Genomic DNA, 19,712 nt, shown 5'->3' with positions numbered 1-19,712 from the left:
TTTCAATTCTCCAGACTAACGGCTGACATACCAAACAGATCTTCCCCCCAGATTAAAAAAAAATTACATCTGACCTTCAGCATATACAATGGCATGAGTAACCACCCCCCAAAAAGCTCAAATACTTTTTAATTACTTTTCAGCATCGAGGATAAATCTTCCCCATTTATACCTGGTCCACTGAAACAAGATCATTTTCTAGCTCAGACGTTCATTCCTCTCTCTCCCAAGTCGCCCAATTATTTCCACTAACAGATAATTCTTCATTTTAATAACATTTTTAACATATATAAACTATGGTCTTTGCAAGTGTGTTTTTCCTCCAAAACATGCTGATTCACTTTGTACACAAAAGCAGGCAGGGTCCCCAAATTTGTAATTAATCATTTTGCAATGCTTCATTTCCTCATTATCCACCCCATTACTAGATAAGGGGAAGAAACGGGAGAAGGATAGGTCAACAAAGACAGAAGTAGGGATCTTCTCACAGGTATGGGACCATATCTGTCTTTTTCGCTGACAAACACACAGCACCTAGCAGCAGGTAACAAATATCTAATGAAAAAGTGAATTTATAAAGAACAAGAGAACACTGAGGTTGAACTCGCTCATTTTATGCATAAGTAAACTGAGGCTCAGAAAGATTAAATGGCTTGGCTAAGATCCCCAGGCAGGTTGGTCAACCTCAAACAGAGTCTCACTCAATGGATACTCCTAACCCCAACATTTTTCTTATTCATTCTCCCACCTATAGTACTCACTCTTCAAGATCAACACAACCCTCTTTCTAGAGATTCATAAAAGTTTCCCCTTTACAGAAATATAGATGGAAAGTAATCCCTTCCCAATCAGGGGGCTAATTTTCTAAAACTTCCCATTGCAAAAGAATCTATTTTGGGGGAATTTTAAGATGTAAGGGAAGGACAGAACAGAGAGACCAAAAGTAGGAAAAGAGCCCACAGAGGAGCACCTGGGTGGCTCAGTTGGCTGGGCATGTGATTTTTGGTCTCCGCTCAAGTCTTGTTATGAGGGTCATGGGTTTGGGCACCACATACTTTAAAAAAAAGAGAAAAGAGAGAGAGAAAGAGAAAAAGAGGAAGAAAGGAAGGGAGGGAGAGAGAAAGGAAGGGAGGCAAGGAAGAAAGAAAGAAAAGAGAAAAACTCATGAAAGCCCCTAACCACCGACATGGATGGAGCTAGAGGGGATTGTGCTGAGCGAAATAAGTCAATTAGAGAAAGACAATTATCATATGATCTCTCTGATACGAGGAATCTGAGAAACAAGACAGAGGATCATAGCGGAAGGGAGGGAAAACTGAAACAAGATGAAACCAGAAAGGGAGACAAACCATAAGAGACTCTTAATCTCCGGAAACAAACTGAGGGTTGTTGGAGGGGAGGGGTGTGGGAGGGATGGGGCGGCTGGGGGATGGACACTGGGGAGGGTATGTGCTATGGTGAGCGCTGTGAACTGTGTTAAGAATGATGATTCACAGACCTGTACCCCTGAAACAAATAGTATGTTGTATGTTGATGATAAGAAAATTTTTAACTTGCTACAATATAACAAAGATATCACACTAAAAGAAAGGACCAAGTGACATTTTACACTTTCCGTTCATAATGAGGAATACTGCATTTTTAAGGCCAATTATCCTTTGCTTTTGAGAAAATTCAGATCTCCCTTCTACAGTCTCATTCAAACATTTTTGACTTGCAACAGATAAAATACATTCTAAGATGCTTTCACTGTATGTAAAACCTTTGTAAGTCCAATCGATCCTTTCTTACCATAAGAGATTCCTATATTTCTGGGGTCCTACAAAGTTCCAAGGACACTTCAACACAGATCTCAACTTTCTCCAGGCTCTCAAATACAAGATGGTAAATACTGGGGCCCAAAAGTATCTCTGTCTTCAGGCTGAAAGGTTAAAACCTCTACCGTAGGACGTATCAGCCATTCTTCTTCCTCCTGAATTCCCGACCCTCAATTTCCTCTTTTCTAAATTATCTCAAAAAGAGGTGATTCAGATATACCTAAGGAAAAAAAATCTAATGACCCTGAAAGATTACATAAACATCAATTTAATACAATCTACTAGAACTTCACACAAAGGGAAACTGTACTGGGAGTGCAGGAAGAACCTTTAGATTTGGTAGCTAGTTTCGTACTCTGATAAAGGACTTCTCCATCCTCTATAATACCTTTAGGTTTAAAACAACATAGCACCAGAATTAAAGCATTCGAGTGGCTGGCAGTCAATGCTAATTAGTATGACATGCTTAGACTTATCAGATGGCCCATGACCTATACCCATAAGGAAATCGAACTCCAAATGTTCTTGACCAAAGTAAAAAAAGCATTTCTTTGGCAGGTGGCGGAAGGAATGATGAGTCAGGAAGAAATACCCAACACTGGCCAGATGCCTTAAGGTATCACCAGTAAGAACAGGAAAATTAAAAGAACCAATTGAAGGAACTAACAAAGAACAATGTGCCCATTTTATTTAGTCACTTTAAGCATGAAATCTATACTCACAGTGCCCATGAATCACAACATTTGTAAAGCACGAATAAAGCCATTTACTGTGGGCAGGCTCATAAAAGAGTCCCAAAAACTTATAAAAGAACTATTCGAACTAGAAAAATGCGAAATTTAATTCTTTCACGTGGTAAGAAATCGTCAGTAATTTACACCTAACAGTAAAAAAGAAGAGCAAAACGCCAATGAGAACACAATTCTGGACATAATTGTTCAGTACATTTTACTTGTTGCTCATGAATGACACGAATATGGATGTTACTTCATCGGCCAGCACTGAGAGCTTATTATAGGCCAAACATGGTAGTGGGTCTTATGAATAGAAAAGCTGTGCTCAAGTCTAACAGAACAGAGAGGGGGTTGTGAACACATAATCCCAACAGAGTCTAACAGTGCTACAAGCAGAGATAAAGATAACCCTGGTGCAAGGAGTATGGTAAGCTTGACTAGGGGAGGGGGCGATGGGAGGGAGGGAGCCGAGGTAGGGATGTCCAAGAAGGATTCGCACCTGACGTTTCTTAATACAGCACTTTACCTCTTTCAAAGTACTAGAACGTGTGTGAGAAAAAAACATGACCTGTCCCTCACACTTCTGGAAAAGTCAAAGTGGTTATTCCATAGATGAGAAGTAAAAAAATAAAGTAAAAATACGTTCACTGACCAAAGATAAATAAGTTCACTAATAACATCATCTCTGAAGCAAAACCTCAAATCCTCTGACTCCCAATCCCTGTTCCTCCCACGAAATCACTCCCTTCTGCCTCGACGGTTCCCCAAGAAGCCACCTTTCATGTGTTATCTCCACATCCTCGTTAGCCTCATTTCCTCATTAACACTCACCACCAGAAAGAGATGTGCGAGAAACACAAAACCATTTCAGTAGGTTAAAATGAATGAAACGCACATTGAAAGTCCAGTTTGTTCCAAGGTTCAAACTGAAAACATTTCTATTTAACTGAGTTTTCTTTATTAATAGTTAATAAGAGCTAACACTTATCAACCACTTATGAATTTTCTCAACACTGTAACCCATTTTAGAGACGAGGACTCACAGGCTCAGAAAGGTCTGAGAAATACTCATTTGGTTATGCCAAGCATGCTAATTTAAAAATTACCCCAGGTTTTTCAGACATTTGAATGGGTCAGTGTCATTCAGATCAAAGTGAGACACAAAAATGGGAAACAACAATTTCAAGGCAAAGCTAAAGGAGCATTACACTTGCAGATCAAGGGCTAAGTACAAGAAGCAAAAAATATCCCTTCTACAATAAATATTTTCCATGGAAAGGATAAATACTTTCTATGGAAAGGATAAAAATAATTTATAAGGAGTTTCTAGGAAGAAGAAGAATTAGGTGAATTAATTATATTTAAGTAATATGAATTTTTATTTTCCTTCTACGAAATTTTTATTGTAATAAATTTTAAAAAAATATTTTCGTTCTCCCACGTTTCAGACCTTGGCCATCCTTACCCCTTTTTCTACCATGAGGCCTTGAAATTCTCAAATCACATAGAGCAGTTTCCTGCCATGGGAATTTTGAGACACATAACGCTCAAAGTGTACAGAATAGAAAAAGTGCTATAATAAAATGGTTTACTTCTTAAAAACTGCCTATGCCATCTATTTCCCATTCTTGTGATATTTTCTCATTGACATTTTCAAAGACTTTTTAAAAATCAAAAGGTATTAACAGGCCCTGCTTCATAATACCAATGACCTAATTCTCTTTCCTGATTAAAAGCTGACAGTATCTGGAGTACTTACTACTCTCAGTGTATATTCAGATGTAACAGTCTTATTAAAATTATGTCCATTTTATAATCCCTTCTATTACTAATGCATGCTTAAAGAAAAGGATTCTGAGATACATTTTCTTGTTCTCTTCCAGTCCTTGACACAGACTGGTGAGGGGTACTATGGACTAACAAGCACATTCAACCAACACAGATTACTGAAATTAAAAAGCTGTAACATATTAACATATCTAGGCCACACAGAAGTGTCACGAGGTAAAATCATCAGCATAAATTAGCACATTATTATAAGGCATCTACAGGAACCAGATAAAATCTCTATGACAGATCTTTTTTCATAACAAATATATAATACTATTTGATTGGATTTCATTTAATCAAAAGTATTATTTGCAGGAAAAGTATTGCTTGTATATCATCACATTTTACTACGTCAACTTCCCTGAGAAGGAAATTTGAAATTAGGGAGAGCCTGGGTGTGTGTGGGGTTGGGGAAGGGGTAGGGTGGAGAAGGGGAATTCTTTTTAAAGCATTTTGGGAACATTTGCCTGTCTTTCTCCATTTTACATTTTTGCAGAAATAGAGAGTTTTTTAAAAGTCATTCTCAATGTACTTTTCTAATTTCCTTACAAAAGTCTGAAAGCACAAAGTCATTTAGGAAAATAAACCTTTGTTATTTACCAAATCCACAGAATTTTACATCCACACACATGCACACACAGAAAGGGGAAAGAGCAGATTCATTTCTTGCATTTTAAATAATTAAAATTTTTTTTTATCCTCTACAATAATGGTATCCTAAGAGTATGGAGGTATTAATATGTCATACTACATTCCTTCTATTTCTCATACTATTCATAGCTCACGAAACAGCTGTCAAATACTCCAAGAAAATATCCAAATAATAGTCTTTAGCTACTGGAACAGTTGCTGAATAATCAAATCCTCCTCTAATTATGCATTTTTAAACAATTCAGACAAATCGCGTATGTATCATATTACTACATCAACAAAGGCAGCAACAAGAGTGAACACCTAAATGTAAGCACACACACTTTCATGAACATAAAACAAACCTCTAACTGCCAGGTGTGTCCTCACGTCCCCCAAACTACATACACTCAGTAACTGCGACAGTCACATTAAGTCCTCAGAATGACTTTTTCATGGAAAAAGAGGTCTCTTTAGTTCTAAGGCCTGCACCTAAGGAAGTGGTATTGAAGGAAAATTAACAAAAACTCAAAAGGGCAAGTTCTGTTAACTCCAAACATTTTCTAGTTTTCAATCAAGGGAACAGTGGAAGCACACTCACAATTACTTTGAGTTTTTTAACTTGCCCCTCAGGCAAGAGTCAAGCATTTTATAACATTAGTAACAGAGGTGTTCTGTGCTTTTCTACTTCCAGCAAATATCATTGATGAATTCTGTCCATACTGAAAACCAACTACAGACAGCTTCCACTGGACATGAAAACATCCTCCTTGTGTTCTCCTGCTCGGGTCATAAGCTGCGTTGGCTACACTATGCTCCATGAATGAGCAATCAGGAGGTTTTCGCCTGACTGTAGAAGTATATACCCCACATCCTGCTGCATCAATAACCCTCACTTCTAGTCACACGCCTTTTACCTGATTTTTGCATTTCTCACCTGAGAAGCTATTCATAGAATCTAGATTCTCCTCTCATCACATTACTACCAGTAGGAAATTCAAGCAATGACAGATTCTGCTAAATTTTCAAAGGTACTTTTAACATAAAAGAACATTCCAGAATGGATAAACCTACATGGTGTGACCTAAAAGCCTACAACAAATCATTTATTTATGGCTGTTATGGTTTAATCACTGGACTGTTTTTAGAGGCTTAAAAAAGTTAATGGTTTTTGCTATACAAAAGCAACTATGTTTTCCATGAAACATTAGCTGTCACATTAATACAAGGTTTTATCATTAATTATACTGGATTATACAGGAATTTATGTCTACAAAATGTTAAATATCTGAATTTCTAAACCATCTCAAAATAAAAATGAAACCTGGTCCTAGTAAACCCTACATGAATTAAAGATCCATTTACAAAACAGAAAATTAAATGTAAAAAATATAACCTCAATTTAATACATTTGCAGATAAAACATCCAACACATGTCCTCATCAAAAAGCAAATTAAAAATATTAAACATAGGTCAACAGCGCCACCTTTTGGTATATTTAGGAACTGAGCTCCTAAATTGTACAAAAACATCTTTAATGCAACACAGATGAAAGTAACACAAGAAATTTAAAAACCATCCGTTTACAGTTTACTAAGAGTAAAGCTTAATCAATAAACGAGTTATTTATCTTTTGAATTATAAATATTTTCAAAAACTAAAACATCACCTCATGTTTACATTTTCATTTCAATTTTATGAGGTTGGTTGAACATCGCTTCATTGAAAAACAAAAAGAAAGAACTGACAAGGCTCAGAAAGTTTTAATGACTGACCCAAACATCCCTCAGGTGAGAATGAGCCATCACTGGCTCAGAATTGCTAGTTTTTAAATTCCTCCATTAATTCCTAAAACATTAGAGAGTAAGTCAAATCCTAGAATTATCCTACGTTGCAATTAATGCATACAGCTCTACCCTGTGTAAGATTTTGTAAAGTAGTTGTTTTTACAACGTTTTTTGCAGACATGTGCAAATGGAAACATGTTTATAGTTCCATTCGTCCATGAAGGATACACAACACAGACTACACTCACGGAGCAGTTCGCATGTCACAAACACAACCACCAAGTCTTCATCCAACAGTCTTCTTCCTATCTCTATGCTGCTAGAAAAACCTTCACTGCAAACTGCAAAACCTCCTCACTACCCTCTCTGCCCCACCCCAGGAGATATACAGCTTGCACGTGATTTGCAACTCACCTAAGTCACCTAAAATTAAAAGCTGCTCCTAAAGAGATGAAAATGATAATCTTCAAATACTCTCTCCTAAGCTTCTCTGCCTTAATTTGATCTCGTATTTAGAAGCCTGTATACCACTTTCAATGTCTTCCATTTTTACATCTTTCAGCGATTTCCTGACTGGTTTTGTTAGACCTATAACGTATGTACTCTGGAACACCCTCACAGGTCCTTTATTCTTCCGAGCTGGCTAACAGCTCGGCTCTCACACAAAGAGCACAAAATACTCCCAATGATCTTTGTCTGTGATTCACTTGTTACCATGAATTTGACTCCAGCTGCACTCATCGAGTACTTCCTTATAGAGACTTCAAAATCACAGTTCATAGGTAATGACTCCATCTTAAATGACCCAGCAACTCAATTTAAAAAAACAGCAACAAAGAAAACAATAGCTAATATGATGATGGCTAAAAAATGGTTGTGGAAAACACTGCAAGAGTCAGAGCGGGGAGGGAGTCAGAGGGAGGACCAAGGGCACTGCTTCTTCCCTGAAACACTACGCCATGATCCAAGGCAACAGTTAGACCTTAACCCAGAAATGCATTTAGTGCATGAATGAGCCTCTCCTCTTATTCGTAACATTTTCAAGAAAAAGGCACAGTGTAAGACACGGAAGTTGGTAAACTGAGCTATTTCTAAAAATCAAGAATCAAGCAAAAACATGTGAAGAGTAAGTTTTGTTTTTTTTGTTTGTTTGTTTCTTTGTTTTTATTTGACAGACAGAGATCACAAGTAGGCAGAGAAGCAGGCAGAGAGAGAGGAGGAAGCAGGCTCCCCGCTGCCCAGAGAGCCCGATGCGGGGCTCCAGAACCCTGGGATCATGACCTGAGCTGAAGGCAGAGGCTTTAACCCACTGAGCCACCGAGGTGCCCCAAGAGTAAGTTTTTTAGAAGGATTTCATTTCACCCTATAGCTCTTTTCTCGTAATTACAAGGGCGGGCTGCGCACCCTCAAGAGCAAACGACATTCGGTATCTTCTCTACAGACTCTTAATTGCTTTCCCCCTTTTTCTAACTGGATGAAAATCCCATTTTGAAGGCCCTTAGTTTTATTGCTCTCCCTGCTTTAGTTCCTGGGTAGAAGGGAAAAAAGAATGAGAAAGGGCCTTTCCCACTGCCATCCTTACACTACGTACCCTTACCAACGGTCACAAATAACTGAACCTTTGAATACAAGTATTAATCCAAGGTCACCTGTCTCTGTCTCTGAACAGGCATACCCACAATATATGGAAATATATATAACCAAACTTTACTAGGTATGAGGAAACATTGAAATTTCTAGTACTGAATTCAATCCCATTAAATTGAAAGCAATTACTGCTCACAATTTAATAAGGATGGATTAAATTAGATTTCTGATTCAATATAATTTGTAGTGTCCATGTCAGGAAAAGCGATAGTATTAGGATCTTATCCAAGACCTGTCAAGACTACACAGAATGGACGTGACATAAACCTAAATAGATTCTACCTGAAAACTCAAGGGACTCACATACACACACAGACACACATACACGCGCACGCCCCACATTTATTTAACCTTTAGGATATACATTAATATTTTGTCCTGCTAGAAAGATAAGAAGAATGAAGTTATTCAATATAGTCAAAATAGCATTTTTACTGGTTCACTAATGCATTTAAATTAAATTCCTACTCTGTGCCAGGTCCTGTGCTTAATGATAACAATGAGAATCCATGGGGCGCCTGTGTGGCTCAGTTGGTTAAGCATCTGCCTTCGGCTCACGTCATGATCCGTAGGTCCTGGGATCAAGCCCCATGTTCTCCCACTCCCTCTGCCTGCAGCTCCCCCTGCTTGTGCTCTCTCTCTCTCTGTGTCAAATAAATGAATAAAGTCTGTTTTAAAAATAATAAGGATAATCCAAACACACACTGAACACTTTACACATACATATACATTTAATCTTTAGAAAAAACTACTACTGTCTTCATCAAGTAAATGGGATACTGAGGATACGGAGATATTGTCGTTTGTGCAAAGTCATACGCTACTACGCACCAGTAGCTGCTTTTACGGTCTAGCTTAATAGCGGGCTACAGTCTCCTCCTAAAAATTAAACGACACTTGTCTCCGAAATGTCAAAGGTAAAGATGACTAAGACAGAGAAACACATCCACTGGGAGAGAACATGTAAAACAGACAGGAACTAATGGAGGGAGGGACCACTTCCTCTCCGCCTCAAAGCCCGGGAATAAAAGGAATGCGGCAGTGGAATTATACACAAGCAGACTCCATACACTTATTAGAACTGGGACCGAAAACGATGACATTAGCTGATCTAACAGGTATAGTCACAACTGGCTCACACACAAACACACACACACACACACGTATGACATACATGAATCTGTAACACCATAAAATTCTTAGAAACTCTTAAATTTGAGAATCACCAGGTTGCAATAAAGGAACGACCACAAGGAAAGTCTCTGCAAAGGCCTGGACATTCAAATCACCTCCCCTTCTAAATGAACCATCAAACACATGTTGGTCAAGTGAGAATGGCAGGAAATTTTAAAAGGCTATAGTTTACGGCACTCTCTTTAAAAATTAAGCTTCTTTAACCTTAATATATGTTAAGAGATTTGAGGATTAACGAGCTACTCAAAATGCATCTTATGCAAAGGTTAGTTTTTAGGAAGTGTCCAAGCAATGCAATGGTAAAGATAATAAATATTTGTCCTCAGATCCAGAAACTTCCACCTGAGTAAGTTCCTGTGGGCAAGAGGGCAGCCACGAGAACAAACACAGTCAGGGCCAGAGCCACAAAGATGTCAAGCAGTGAGTCAGTCCCTGAAGGAGCATTTCTTTTTTTTTTTTTTTCACATCTGGTCTCCGGCATACATGTTGCAAGCAGATTGTTCACGATCCGTGCTGCTTCTGAGAAGGTCAACTTGTCTAATTCTTACATAAATACTACTACAAAGTTTAAAAAGTAGTACGTTAGAAAAAAATAAGGTGTTAACAAAGTTAATGACTTCTGATAATTTTATGGGAGGACTACTTGTGACAAGAAATTCACTTTTCATCTATCACATTACAGCCACAGTGATCACGCAATGGAATACTGCCATCTATTGTCCAAGAGCTAAAAATACATCATCTTTAATCCAAACCCACTGAATTGCTCAAGGCCAGAAAGAGCCCACATGAGTTTACACATTCAAGGGTCAACATCTCAAAAACAGGTTTTCCCCAAAACTCAAAGACAATAACACAAAAAACAGATTTTTAAGTGAAGCGCCCATGGTTATTTATCATCTACCCTTTTCCTTACCAAAAAAAAAAAGAGAGAGAGAGAAAGAAAGAAAGAAAATTAAAATTTAAACAGACTATTTCTAAATAATTATCCAAAGTAAAGTTTTACGAAATCTCAAAAGGTAATCTGGATCATTAAGCAATGAAGGAAATATCAAGTTTCTGAAAATCTTTGGGCCTATGTGGATTTTTTTTCTCCTAAAAAGTCTAAAATATTAAAAGTAGAAAGTAAGTTGTTCAATACCAGAATTCCAGCAATTTTAAAAAGTAGTCATCTTCACACAAGTTAGCACTCCACAGCAATTTATTCACAAAAATACAACCACACATGAACTGAAGTATTAGTAATCCCTACATGGTACAAGACATACAAACAAGAATTAAGTAACCTAGAAAGGTCAGGCCAAAAGTGGAACCGAATGAAACACGATATTCAAGTTCCCAAACACAAAAAGACAATCCTTTCCTGGATCTACTAGGTAAGAAAATAGAGAGAAGGAGTTGAAAACTTTTTTCGAAATAAATTACCACATAAGTTTTTAACTATTACCGGTATTTCACTTTGGATGTAATACTAGGCTAAGGAAAATTATGACCTAGAACCAACACATGGTAGAATTCACAAGTGTGAACTGGACTATCTCTTTGTCTCTTTAAAAAGTGAAGATTCTGGGGCGCCTGGGTGGCTCAGTGGGTTGGGCCGCTGCCTTTGGCTCAGGTCATGATCTCAGGGTCCTGGGATCGAGCCCCGCATCAGGCTCTCTGCTCAGCAGGGAGCCTGCTTCCTCCTCTCTCTCTGCCTGCCTCTCTGCCTGCTTGTGATCTCTCTCTGTCAAATAACTGAATGGAGTCTTTAAAAAAAAAAACAAAAAAAAAGTGAAGATTCTAATCAACCGTGCAAGTTTACTCACAAACAGAAGGAGAAAATGCCTGGAATTTAAAAATAAAAGGTTGACACTAATTAATTTGTACAGAAAACCCACAATTTAGTAAAAAATCAAAACTAGTGATTATGCCACTTAATAAACTGCTGATTCAAACACATGTCGTTTGGTGCTTCACATGATAAAGGAAACTCTTGGGGGGCACCTGGGTGGCTCAGTTGCTTAAACACCTGCCTTCAGCTCAGATCATGATCTCTGGGTGCTGGGATCGAGCCCAACGGTAGGCTCCTTGCTCAGTGGTAAGTCGGCTTCAAACTCTCCCTCTGCCTCTGCTCCTGCTCTCTTTCTCACTCACTGTCTCTCAAATAAATAAATCTTTTGTTTTGTTTTGGTTTGTTTTTTTAAAAGGACACATAGTAAAAAAAAAAAAAAGAAGAGGGGCGCCTGGGTGGCTCAGGGGGTTAAGCCTCTGCCTTCGGCTCAGGTCATGATCTCAGGGTCCTAGGATCGAGCCCCACATCGGGCTCTCTGCTCAGTAGGGAGCCTGCTTCCTCCTCTCTCTCTCTCTGCCTGCCTCTCAGCCTATTTGTGATCTTTGTCAAATAAATAAATAAAATCTTAAAAAAAAAAAAAAAAGGAAGAGGGCGCCTGGGTGGCTCAGTGGGTTAAGCCTCTGCCTTCAGCTCAGGTCATGATCTCGGGGTCCTGGGATCGAGTCCCACATCGGGCTCTCTGCTTGGCGGGGAGCCTGCTTCCCCCTCTCTCTCTGCCTGCCTCTCTGCCTACTTGTGATCTCTCTCTGTCAAATAAATAAATAAAATCTTTAAAAAAAAAAAAGAAAGAAATTTTATGTGCATTCATACTTTAATTATGTACACAAATGTGAGTTCCAAAAAAATCCAAGTCCAAAACACAAAAATGTAGCTTTAATGTCCTTAAAATGCTACTGACCATAAGTGTGGTCCTTGAATGTATTCCTTACACAAACATCTACGTGTATCAATCTAATATATCCCATTAAAATTTAAAGCTATTTCAAATTAAATGGCCAGGTCCAGGAAATAGGCTTCTACTTTGGACATTCAATTATAATATTAATTAATTAATATAATAACTAGTATATAATATAATTAATATTGATTGATTGATATCATAATATTATCTCCTATACCATATAAACTAGTAGTACTTGTTTCTACAAGATTCATTTTTTTAATTCAAACATAAAATGCTATATTCTGATAGATGCAAAAATCCTCAACAAAATATTAGCAAACCAAATCCAACAATACATTTTTTAAAAAGTCATACACCACAATCAAGTGGGATTTGTTCGCCGGATGCAATTGTGGTTCAATATTCACAAAACAATCAACGATCAACATGACAGGTCACATCAATAAGAGAAAGGATAAAATCCACATGATCATTTCAATAGATGCAGAAAAAGTATTCGACAAAGTACAGCATCCATTCATGATAAACACCCTCTGCAAAGCAGGTCCAGAGGGAACATACCCCAACATAATGAAGTCCATATATGACAAACCCATAGCCACCATACTCAGTGGTGGCTTTCCCCTACAATTAGAGCAAGACAAGTATGTGCAGGCTCACCACTTTTACTCCACACAGTACTGGAAGTCCTATCGGAGCACTCAGACAACAAGAAATAAAAAACATGCAAATTGGTAAGGAAGGAGTAAAATTCTCACTATCAGCAGAAGACATGATCTAAATATAGAAAACCCAAAAAACTGCAACAAAAAACTACTAGAACTGATCATGAATTCAGTAAAGTGACAGGACAGAAAACCAATGTACAGAAATCTGTTGTATTTCTTTACACTAATAATGAAGCAGCAGAAAGTGAAATTAAGAAAAAAATCCCACTTACAATTGCACCAAAGACAATAATATATCTAGAAATAAACTTAGCCAAAGAGGTAAAAGACCTGTACTCTAAAAACTATGAAACAGTGATGAAGGAAACTGAAGATGATCGAAGAAATGGAAAGACATTCCATGCTCATGGGCTAGAAGAACAAATATTGTTAAAATGTCTGTACTATCCAAAGCAGTCTACAGATTTAATGTAATCCCTAATAAAATATCAACAGCATTTTCCACAGAATGAGAACAAACAACCCTATAATTTGTATAGAACCAAAAAGGACCCCAAATAGCAAGACAATCTTGAAAAAGAAATATAAAAATGGAGGTTTCACAAATTCCAGATTTCAAATTATATTACAAAGCAGTAGTAATTAAAACAGAAGGTTCTGGGGCACCTGGGGGGCTCAATCGGTGAAGAATCTGACTCTTGGTTTCAGCTCAGGGCATGATCTCAGGGTCATGAGATCAAGCCCTACGACAGGCTTCACACTCAGCACAGAGTCTGCTTGTCCCTCTCCCTCTGCTCCTCCCCTGCTCATGCTCTCTCTCTCTCTCTCTCAAATAAATAAATAAATCTTTTTAAAAAAGGAAAAACAGTAAGGTACTGGGCATGAATACACAGACATAAACCAATAGAATAGAACAGAAAATCCAAAAATAAACCCACAATTATATGGACAATTAATCTTCAAAAAAGGAAGAATAAATACCCAACGGGGAAAGACAGTCGCTTCAACAAATGGTTGTTGCAAAAACTGGACAGCAACATGCAAAAGAATGAAACTGTACCACTTTCTTACACCATACACAAAAATAAACTCAAAATGGATTAAAGACCTAAATGTGAGACCTGAAACCATAAAAATCCTTATAGAGAGCATAGGCAGTAATTTCTCTGAGATCAGTAATAGCAGTATTTTTCTAGTTAGGTCTCCCGAGGCAGGGAAAATAAAAGCAAAAATAAATTAGGACTACATCAAAATAAACAGCTTCTGCACAGCAAAGGAAACAATCAACAAAACTGAAAGGCAACCTACAGAATGGAAGGAGACATGTGCAAATGACAGACCCATTAAAGGGTTAGTATTCAAAATATATAAAGAACTGATACAACTCAACACCCAAAAAACAATCCAATTAAAAACTGGGCAGAAGACATGAACAGACATTGGCCCAAAGACGAGAGAAAGACGGTCAACAGATATGTGAAAAGATACTCAAAATCACTTATCATCAGGGAAAAGCAAATCACAACTACAATGAGATCGCACCTCACACCTCCGAGACTGGCTAGAATCAAAAACACAATAAACAACCAGTGTTGGCAAGGACATGGAGGAAAAGGAACGCTCTTGCACTGCTGGTAGGAATGCAAACTGGTGCAGCCACTGTGGAGAACAGCATGGAGAGGTTCCTCAAGAAATTAAAAACAGAACTACAGGACGCCTGGGCGGCTCAGTGGGTTAAGCCTCTGCCTTCAGCTCAGGTCATGATCTCGGGGTCCTGGGATCGAGCCCTGCATCGGGCTCTCTGCTTGGCGGGGAGCCTGCTTCCTCCTCTCTCTGCCTGCCTCTCTGCCTACTTGTGATCTCTCTCTGTCAAATAAATAAATAAAATCTTTAAAATAAAATAAAAAATTAAAAATAGAACTACTCTATGATCCAGTAATCACACTACTGGTTGGTTACCCAAAAAATATGAAAACACTAACTCAAAGGGACACATGCACCCCTATGTTAACAGCAGCATTATGTACAACAACCAAATTATGGAAGCAGCCCAAGTGTCCATCAACTGGTAAATGGATAAAGAAGAGGTGGTGTGTGTGTGTGTATTTATATACGAAATTTATATATTAAATTTATATATGAAAAAGAATGAAATCTTGCCATTTGCAACAACACAGATAGAGCTACAGAATATTATGCTAAGTGAAATACATCAATCAGAGAAAGACAAATACCACATGATCTCACTCATATGTGGAATTTAAGAAACAAAAGAACAGAGGAAAAAAAGAGACAAACCAAGAAACAGACTCTTAACTATAGAGAACTAACTGATGGCTACCAGAGCGGAGATGGGTAGAGGGTTGGTTAAATAGGTGATGGGCATTAAAGACTACACTTACCATGATTAAAAAAGTAAATGTTATTTCTGACTTGACATTATCACAAAGCATTTCTAAAACAGAAACAGTAAAAACTCTTCAAACAAAGCAGGTCCTACTTCACTGTATCATAAAAGGATACATTAAGAGCTTGACCATTTACTAAATAACTTCTAACAAGTAACACACAATACGAAGGCTTTTCCTCTGCCAAAAAAACAATAAACTTTTCATCTGCTGGAATCCACATCTAGTTCGTTTTCACATCCTCACACCTCCTAGCCCTATACCCTGTAACACACACCATGATCAGGCCACACGTGTAGAATGAATAAATGATCTACAAATATATGAAGGAACTATCAGGAACCACAAAAGCCCAGCAATTTAGAAATTATGTCTCTGAAACTGGGGGCAACCAAACAAAATGCCTTATTCCAACCTATGTAAGCTTATCACAACACTCCACGTTTGTAACTCACATGCTTCTCTTATGCCTATGAACTAGAACCTCAGTCAAGGACTGCGCAATGGACTTTTTTCCACTAACCAAAAAGCACATGCTATGTTTATTCACAGCTGGCTCAGGCGTTAAGCATCTGCCTTCAGCTCAGGTTATGATCCCGAAGTCCTGGGATCGAACCCCACGGCAGACTCCCAGCTCAGTGGGGAGTCTGCTTCTCCCTCTGCCTCTACCGCTCCCCCTGCTTGGGCTCTCTCTCTCTCTTTCAAATGGATAAATAAAATCTTTAGGAAAAAAAAAAAGAGATATTGGACAAGAGCTAATTGCTCAGAGCCTCTATCAGATTTCCCTATGGAATAATTATATCCCTGGGTTCACATAGTAAAAAGCAATTTTAAGTATATACCCACATAATCTCTCTTCTCCCCAAATAGTAAAAGTATCTATTATTGGTAACTGAACGCTAATTCCGAACATCTTATATACTGTTTCCAGAGATCTGTGTATATTTCACATAACCTGTATTTTATACCTATTCACATCAATTATAAAGTTAAAAGAAAATATTTTCGGTCTACATCCCATCAATAAAACATGTCAAATTATTTAGCAATAATAGTTTTTATAAACTCCCACCATTCCACAGTAATGGAAGAGACTACTGGCACAGATATCCCAGAAATCATTCATCTCATATATTCAACCTAAGTATAGAATCTGTAGAGATTTCCTTTAAAGGTCTTACAGAAGCTCCTATTGTTCATTCTTCCTGGGCTACAGCATTTGACCGGGGAGAAAAGAGATTCCACAGTCTGCTGCATGCAAGCCAGACTAGAATTAAACACACACTACAACTTTCTAAAGCGGGGACAACCAACAGTACATAACGTCAATACAAATACATACAGACAATACAACTATATAAAAGTAATATACCACATTAAGAAAAATGAATTTCATATTCAAGTGATTGCTCCCTTAATCCTCCGTTTTCACTATTCCCAAATAAGCAGCTAAAATGTAACAAAACCTAGCATTCTTGTATAAATACACCAGGACAGTTGTTTTACCTTTATTATTTAGAAAAGTACTGTAATAAGACCAAATACATTCTGCTAATAGACTAAAATTTAAATTAAAATGCATTAGACATTTAATGCCACCAAGGAAAAGTCAAGCTAATTTTTTTAAATGTTTCAGGAGATCATCTCACAGGCTACTGTCCGAATACCCAAACTGCACCATCAGGAAATATTAAGGCAAACCCACAAACTTACACTAAAAATTACTAATGAATACAGAAAAATAATTCTCTTTTTTTAGAGAAATAATTCTAAAAGCACATTTTGATACTTTTATCTAAAGAACAAAATTTAATATTAAGGGTGATTTCACTGTCTAAAGAATAAATGACCAAAAACGCAGAGTAAGACATTCGGATTATTTAGTTGCTGAAGGATAGACTGCTAGGAAAGGAGTTTCCAATCCTCCCAAATTCTCTCAGGCCCTCTTGAGGCTAGGACCTTGCCAATCACACAGACAGTAGGAGCTACAGAATAGTGGTCTCAGTGTTTCGGAGTGACAGAGACCTCACTGGGTGATTTAAGGTAGGACACAATCCCTCCATTCTCGTTTGTAAAGTACAGATATCAACACTTCCTCATCGCCCGAAAACTAACTAAGGTAACATACAGAAAGCGCTGGGCCAGTCCCTGTCACAAAGCATTCGATTATGACCCCATTTAATGTACATGCCACCAGCGACAGTAACATGAATGTGTGTACGCGCCGGTTACTACATACACGTATTTCCCAGCTCAGTCCCCAGAGAGCACCTAGGAGCACAGACACTTCATGGTGGTGATGAGCACACCTAGTGTCCACAGCCCTGGTGTGCCTCTCAACACCATTCTTCTTGTGAAAGGAATCAGAACTACCTGGAGAAGTGGCTGCTTCCAAGGCTAGGGAAGCGGAAATAGGAGACTAAAACATCTTGTGGTGTCACAAAATAAGGAAGTGCTCAAAAAAATGGGCACATGTTGAGAAGACACGGGAACCAGCCTGAATGAGGCCCTATGGCCAAAGCCAGAACAATACGGGCAGCGGAATTAATAATGACGGTATTGGACCATAACCCACAGAAGAGAATACTCAGTATGTAAATTCACACTGATACACATAAATACAACAGGGGAGAAAGGGTAGTCTTTCCTTCCAGAAGAATCCCGGTGAGTAAGTATAGAAGAAAAGAAAACAGATAATCACCACTCAACAAACAGAACCATAATGACTGCTGCAAACAAGTTCCATGGACAGATACTAAAATTATCAAGATAGTAAAATTAGTAGAGAAAAGGTTGAGGAGAAATAGGATATTTACTAATTACAATGAGAAAAAGTAGTAACTTTACTATGGAGAAATCTGGCAGATATAGTAGTCCACTGGTAATAAGACATACTGATTCATGAGAAACTATGATCCATCAGGAACCCAATGGGCCCTTCTCGCCAAGACTGCATACATAACCTTACGCTAATCAAGAAGGAACATCTGACAACGCAAGGTGAGGGGCATTCTACAAAATAACTAGTAACTCACTGGTTTTCCTCAGCAGTCCACAGACATAAAGAACAAGAAAAAACTGAAGAACTCTCACAGACTGAAGGAGACTAAGGAGACATTACCAATAAATATAAAGTGAGATCCTAGATTGGATCCCGGAACAGAAGAGGAGTGTAAATGGGAAAACTCGTATAATTCAAATAAGATAAGCAGTTTAAGTAAGCGTATTGCTCTAATGTTAACTGCCCAGTTTATTAAACACAGTAGAATTATGTAAGATGTTAATATTAGAGGAAGCTGGATAATAGACATATGCAAACTCTAAATTTACTACTTTTCTGTAAGCCTAAATTCATTTCAAAATAGTTTTTGGAAGTACTTTTAAAATAGGATATCTTTAATTATCCAGACAATGTGTAATAGCTATCATTTTGTTTTGCCTTATCATTAAATTACGTTAAAATATGCTTTAACTGTTGACACTAAAATACATATCTCTGAAAAAATTAGCTCTGAAACATTCATTCAATAAAATGCATTACAGATCTCATTACCTGTAATTTCATATCCATAAGCAGCTAGTTGTCCAGCCATATATTCTCCATCAGAATTATTATGAGAACAACCCCATGTTCGCAACCAAATTTTCTGTATGCCTGGAATGGTGCTACAAAAAAATCCATCAAAAAAAAAAAAAAAAGTAAGTCTCATCAAGGGATTTTTGGAACAAAAAAAAACACAAGATGATTTCTGAGCATATCATTCAAAAACACACAACAACCTATTCACAATCTGTTCATGAAATACACCAACTTAATCCACAATCAATTGCTACACCAAGTCTATAATCAAAATAAAATAACCACGGGATTCTGAGTTAAGACTCTCTATATAAAATTAGATCTCAGGGCGCCTGGGTGGCTCAGTGGGTTAAGCCGCTGCCTTCGGCTCAGGTCATGATCCCAGGGTCCTGGGATCAAGTCCTGCATCGGGCTCTGCTCAGCGGGGAGCCTACTTCCCTTCCTCTCTCTCTCTGTCTGCCTCTCTACTTGTGATCTCTATCAAATAAACAAATAAAATCTTAAAAAAAAAAAAATTAGATCTCCTTTTTCTCTGAATTATATTTTAAATTAAGTCTCTCTACATAACAAGATCTCCTTTTGCTCAGAACTGTATTTTAAATTCGGTACTACTAATGTACTATCGCAAAGTTAAACTCATAGAAAGGTAATACAAATAACAACAGCAAAGAAAATGGT

General features: G+C 37.8%; 1 protein-coding gene across 4 annotated transcripts in view; it reads right to left on the bottom strand.

The window, feature by feature from the left end:
* CDKAL1 (CDK5 regulatory subunit associated protein 1 like 1) overlaps positions 1-19,712 on the bottom strand; it is a 628,275-nt gene that overhangs the window by 590,803 nt on the left and 17,760 nt on the right. For all 4 annotated transcript variants that reach the window (XM_032861632.1, XM_032861630.1, XM_032861633.1 and 1 more), the window contains one exon: positions 19,008-19,120. In XM_032861632.1, the coding sequence (XP_032717523.1) occupies positions 19,008-19,120 (113 nt within the window). The remainder of the gene's footprint in view (positions 1-19,007; positions 19,121-19,712) is intronic.

Source organism: Lontra canadensis, unplaced genomic scaffold (assembly GCF_010015895.1).
Source record: "Lontra canadensis isolate GAN:19392208 unplaced genomic scaffold, GSC_riverotter_1.0 scaffold21, whole genome shotgun sequence".
NCBI lineage: Eukaryota > Metazoa > Chordata > Mammalia > Carnivora > Mustelidae > Lontra > Lontra canadensis.
The sequence above is the reverse complement of the archived record's forward strand: the minus strand, read 5'-3'. Positions and strand labels throughout refer to the sequence as shown.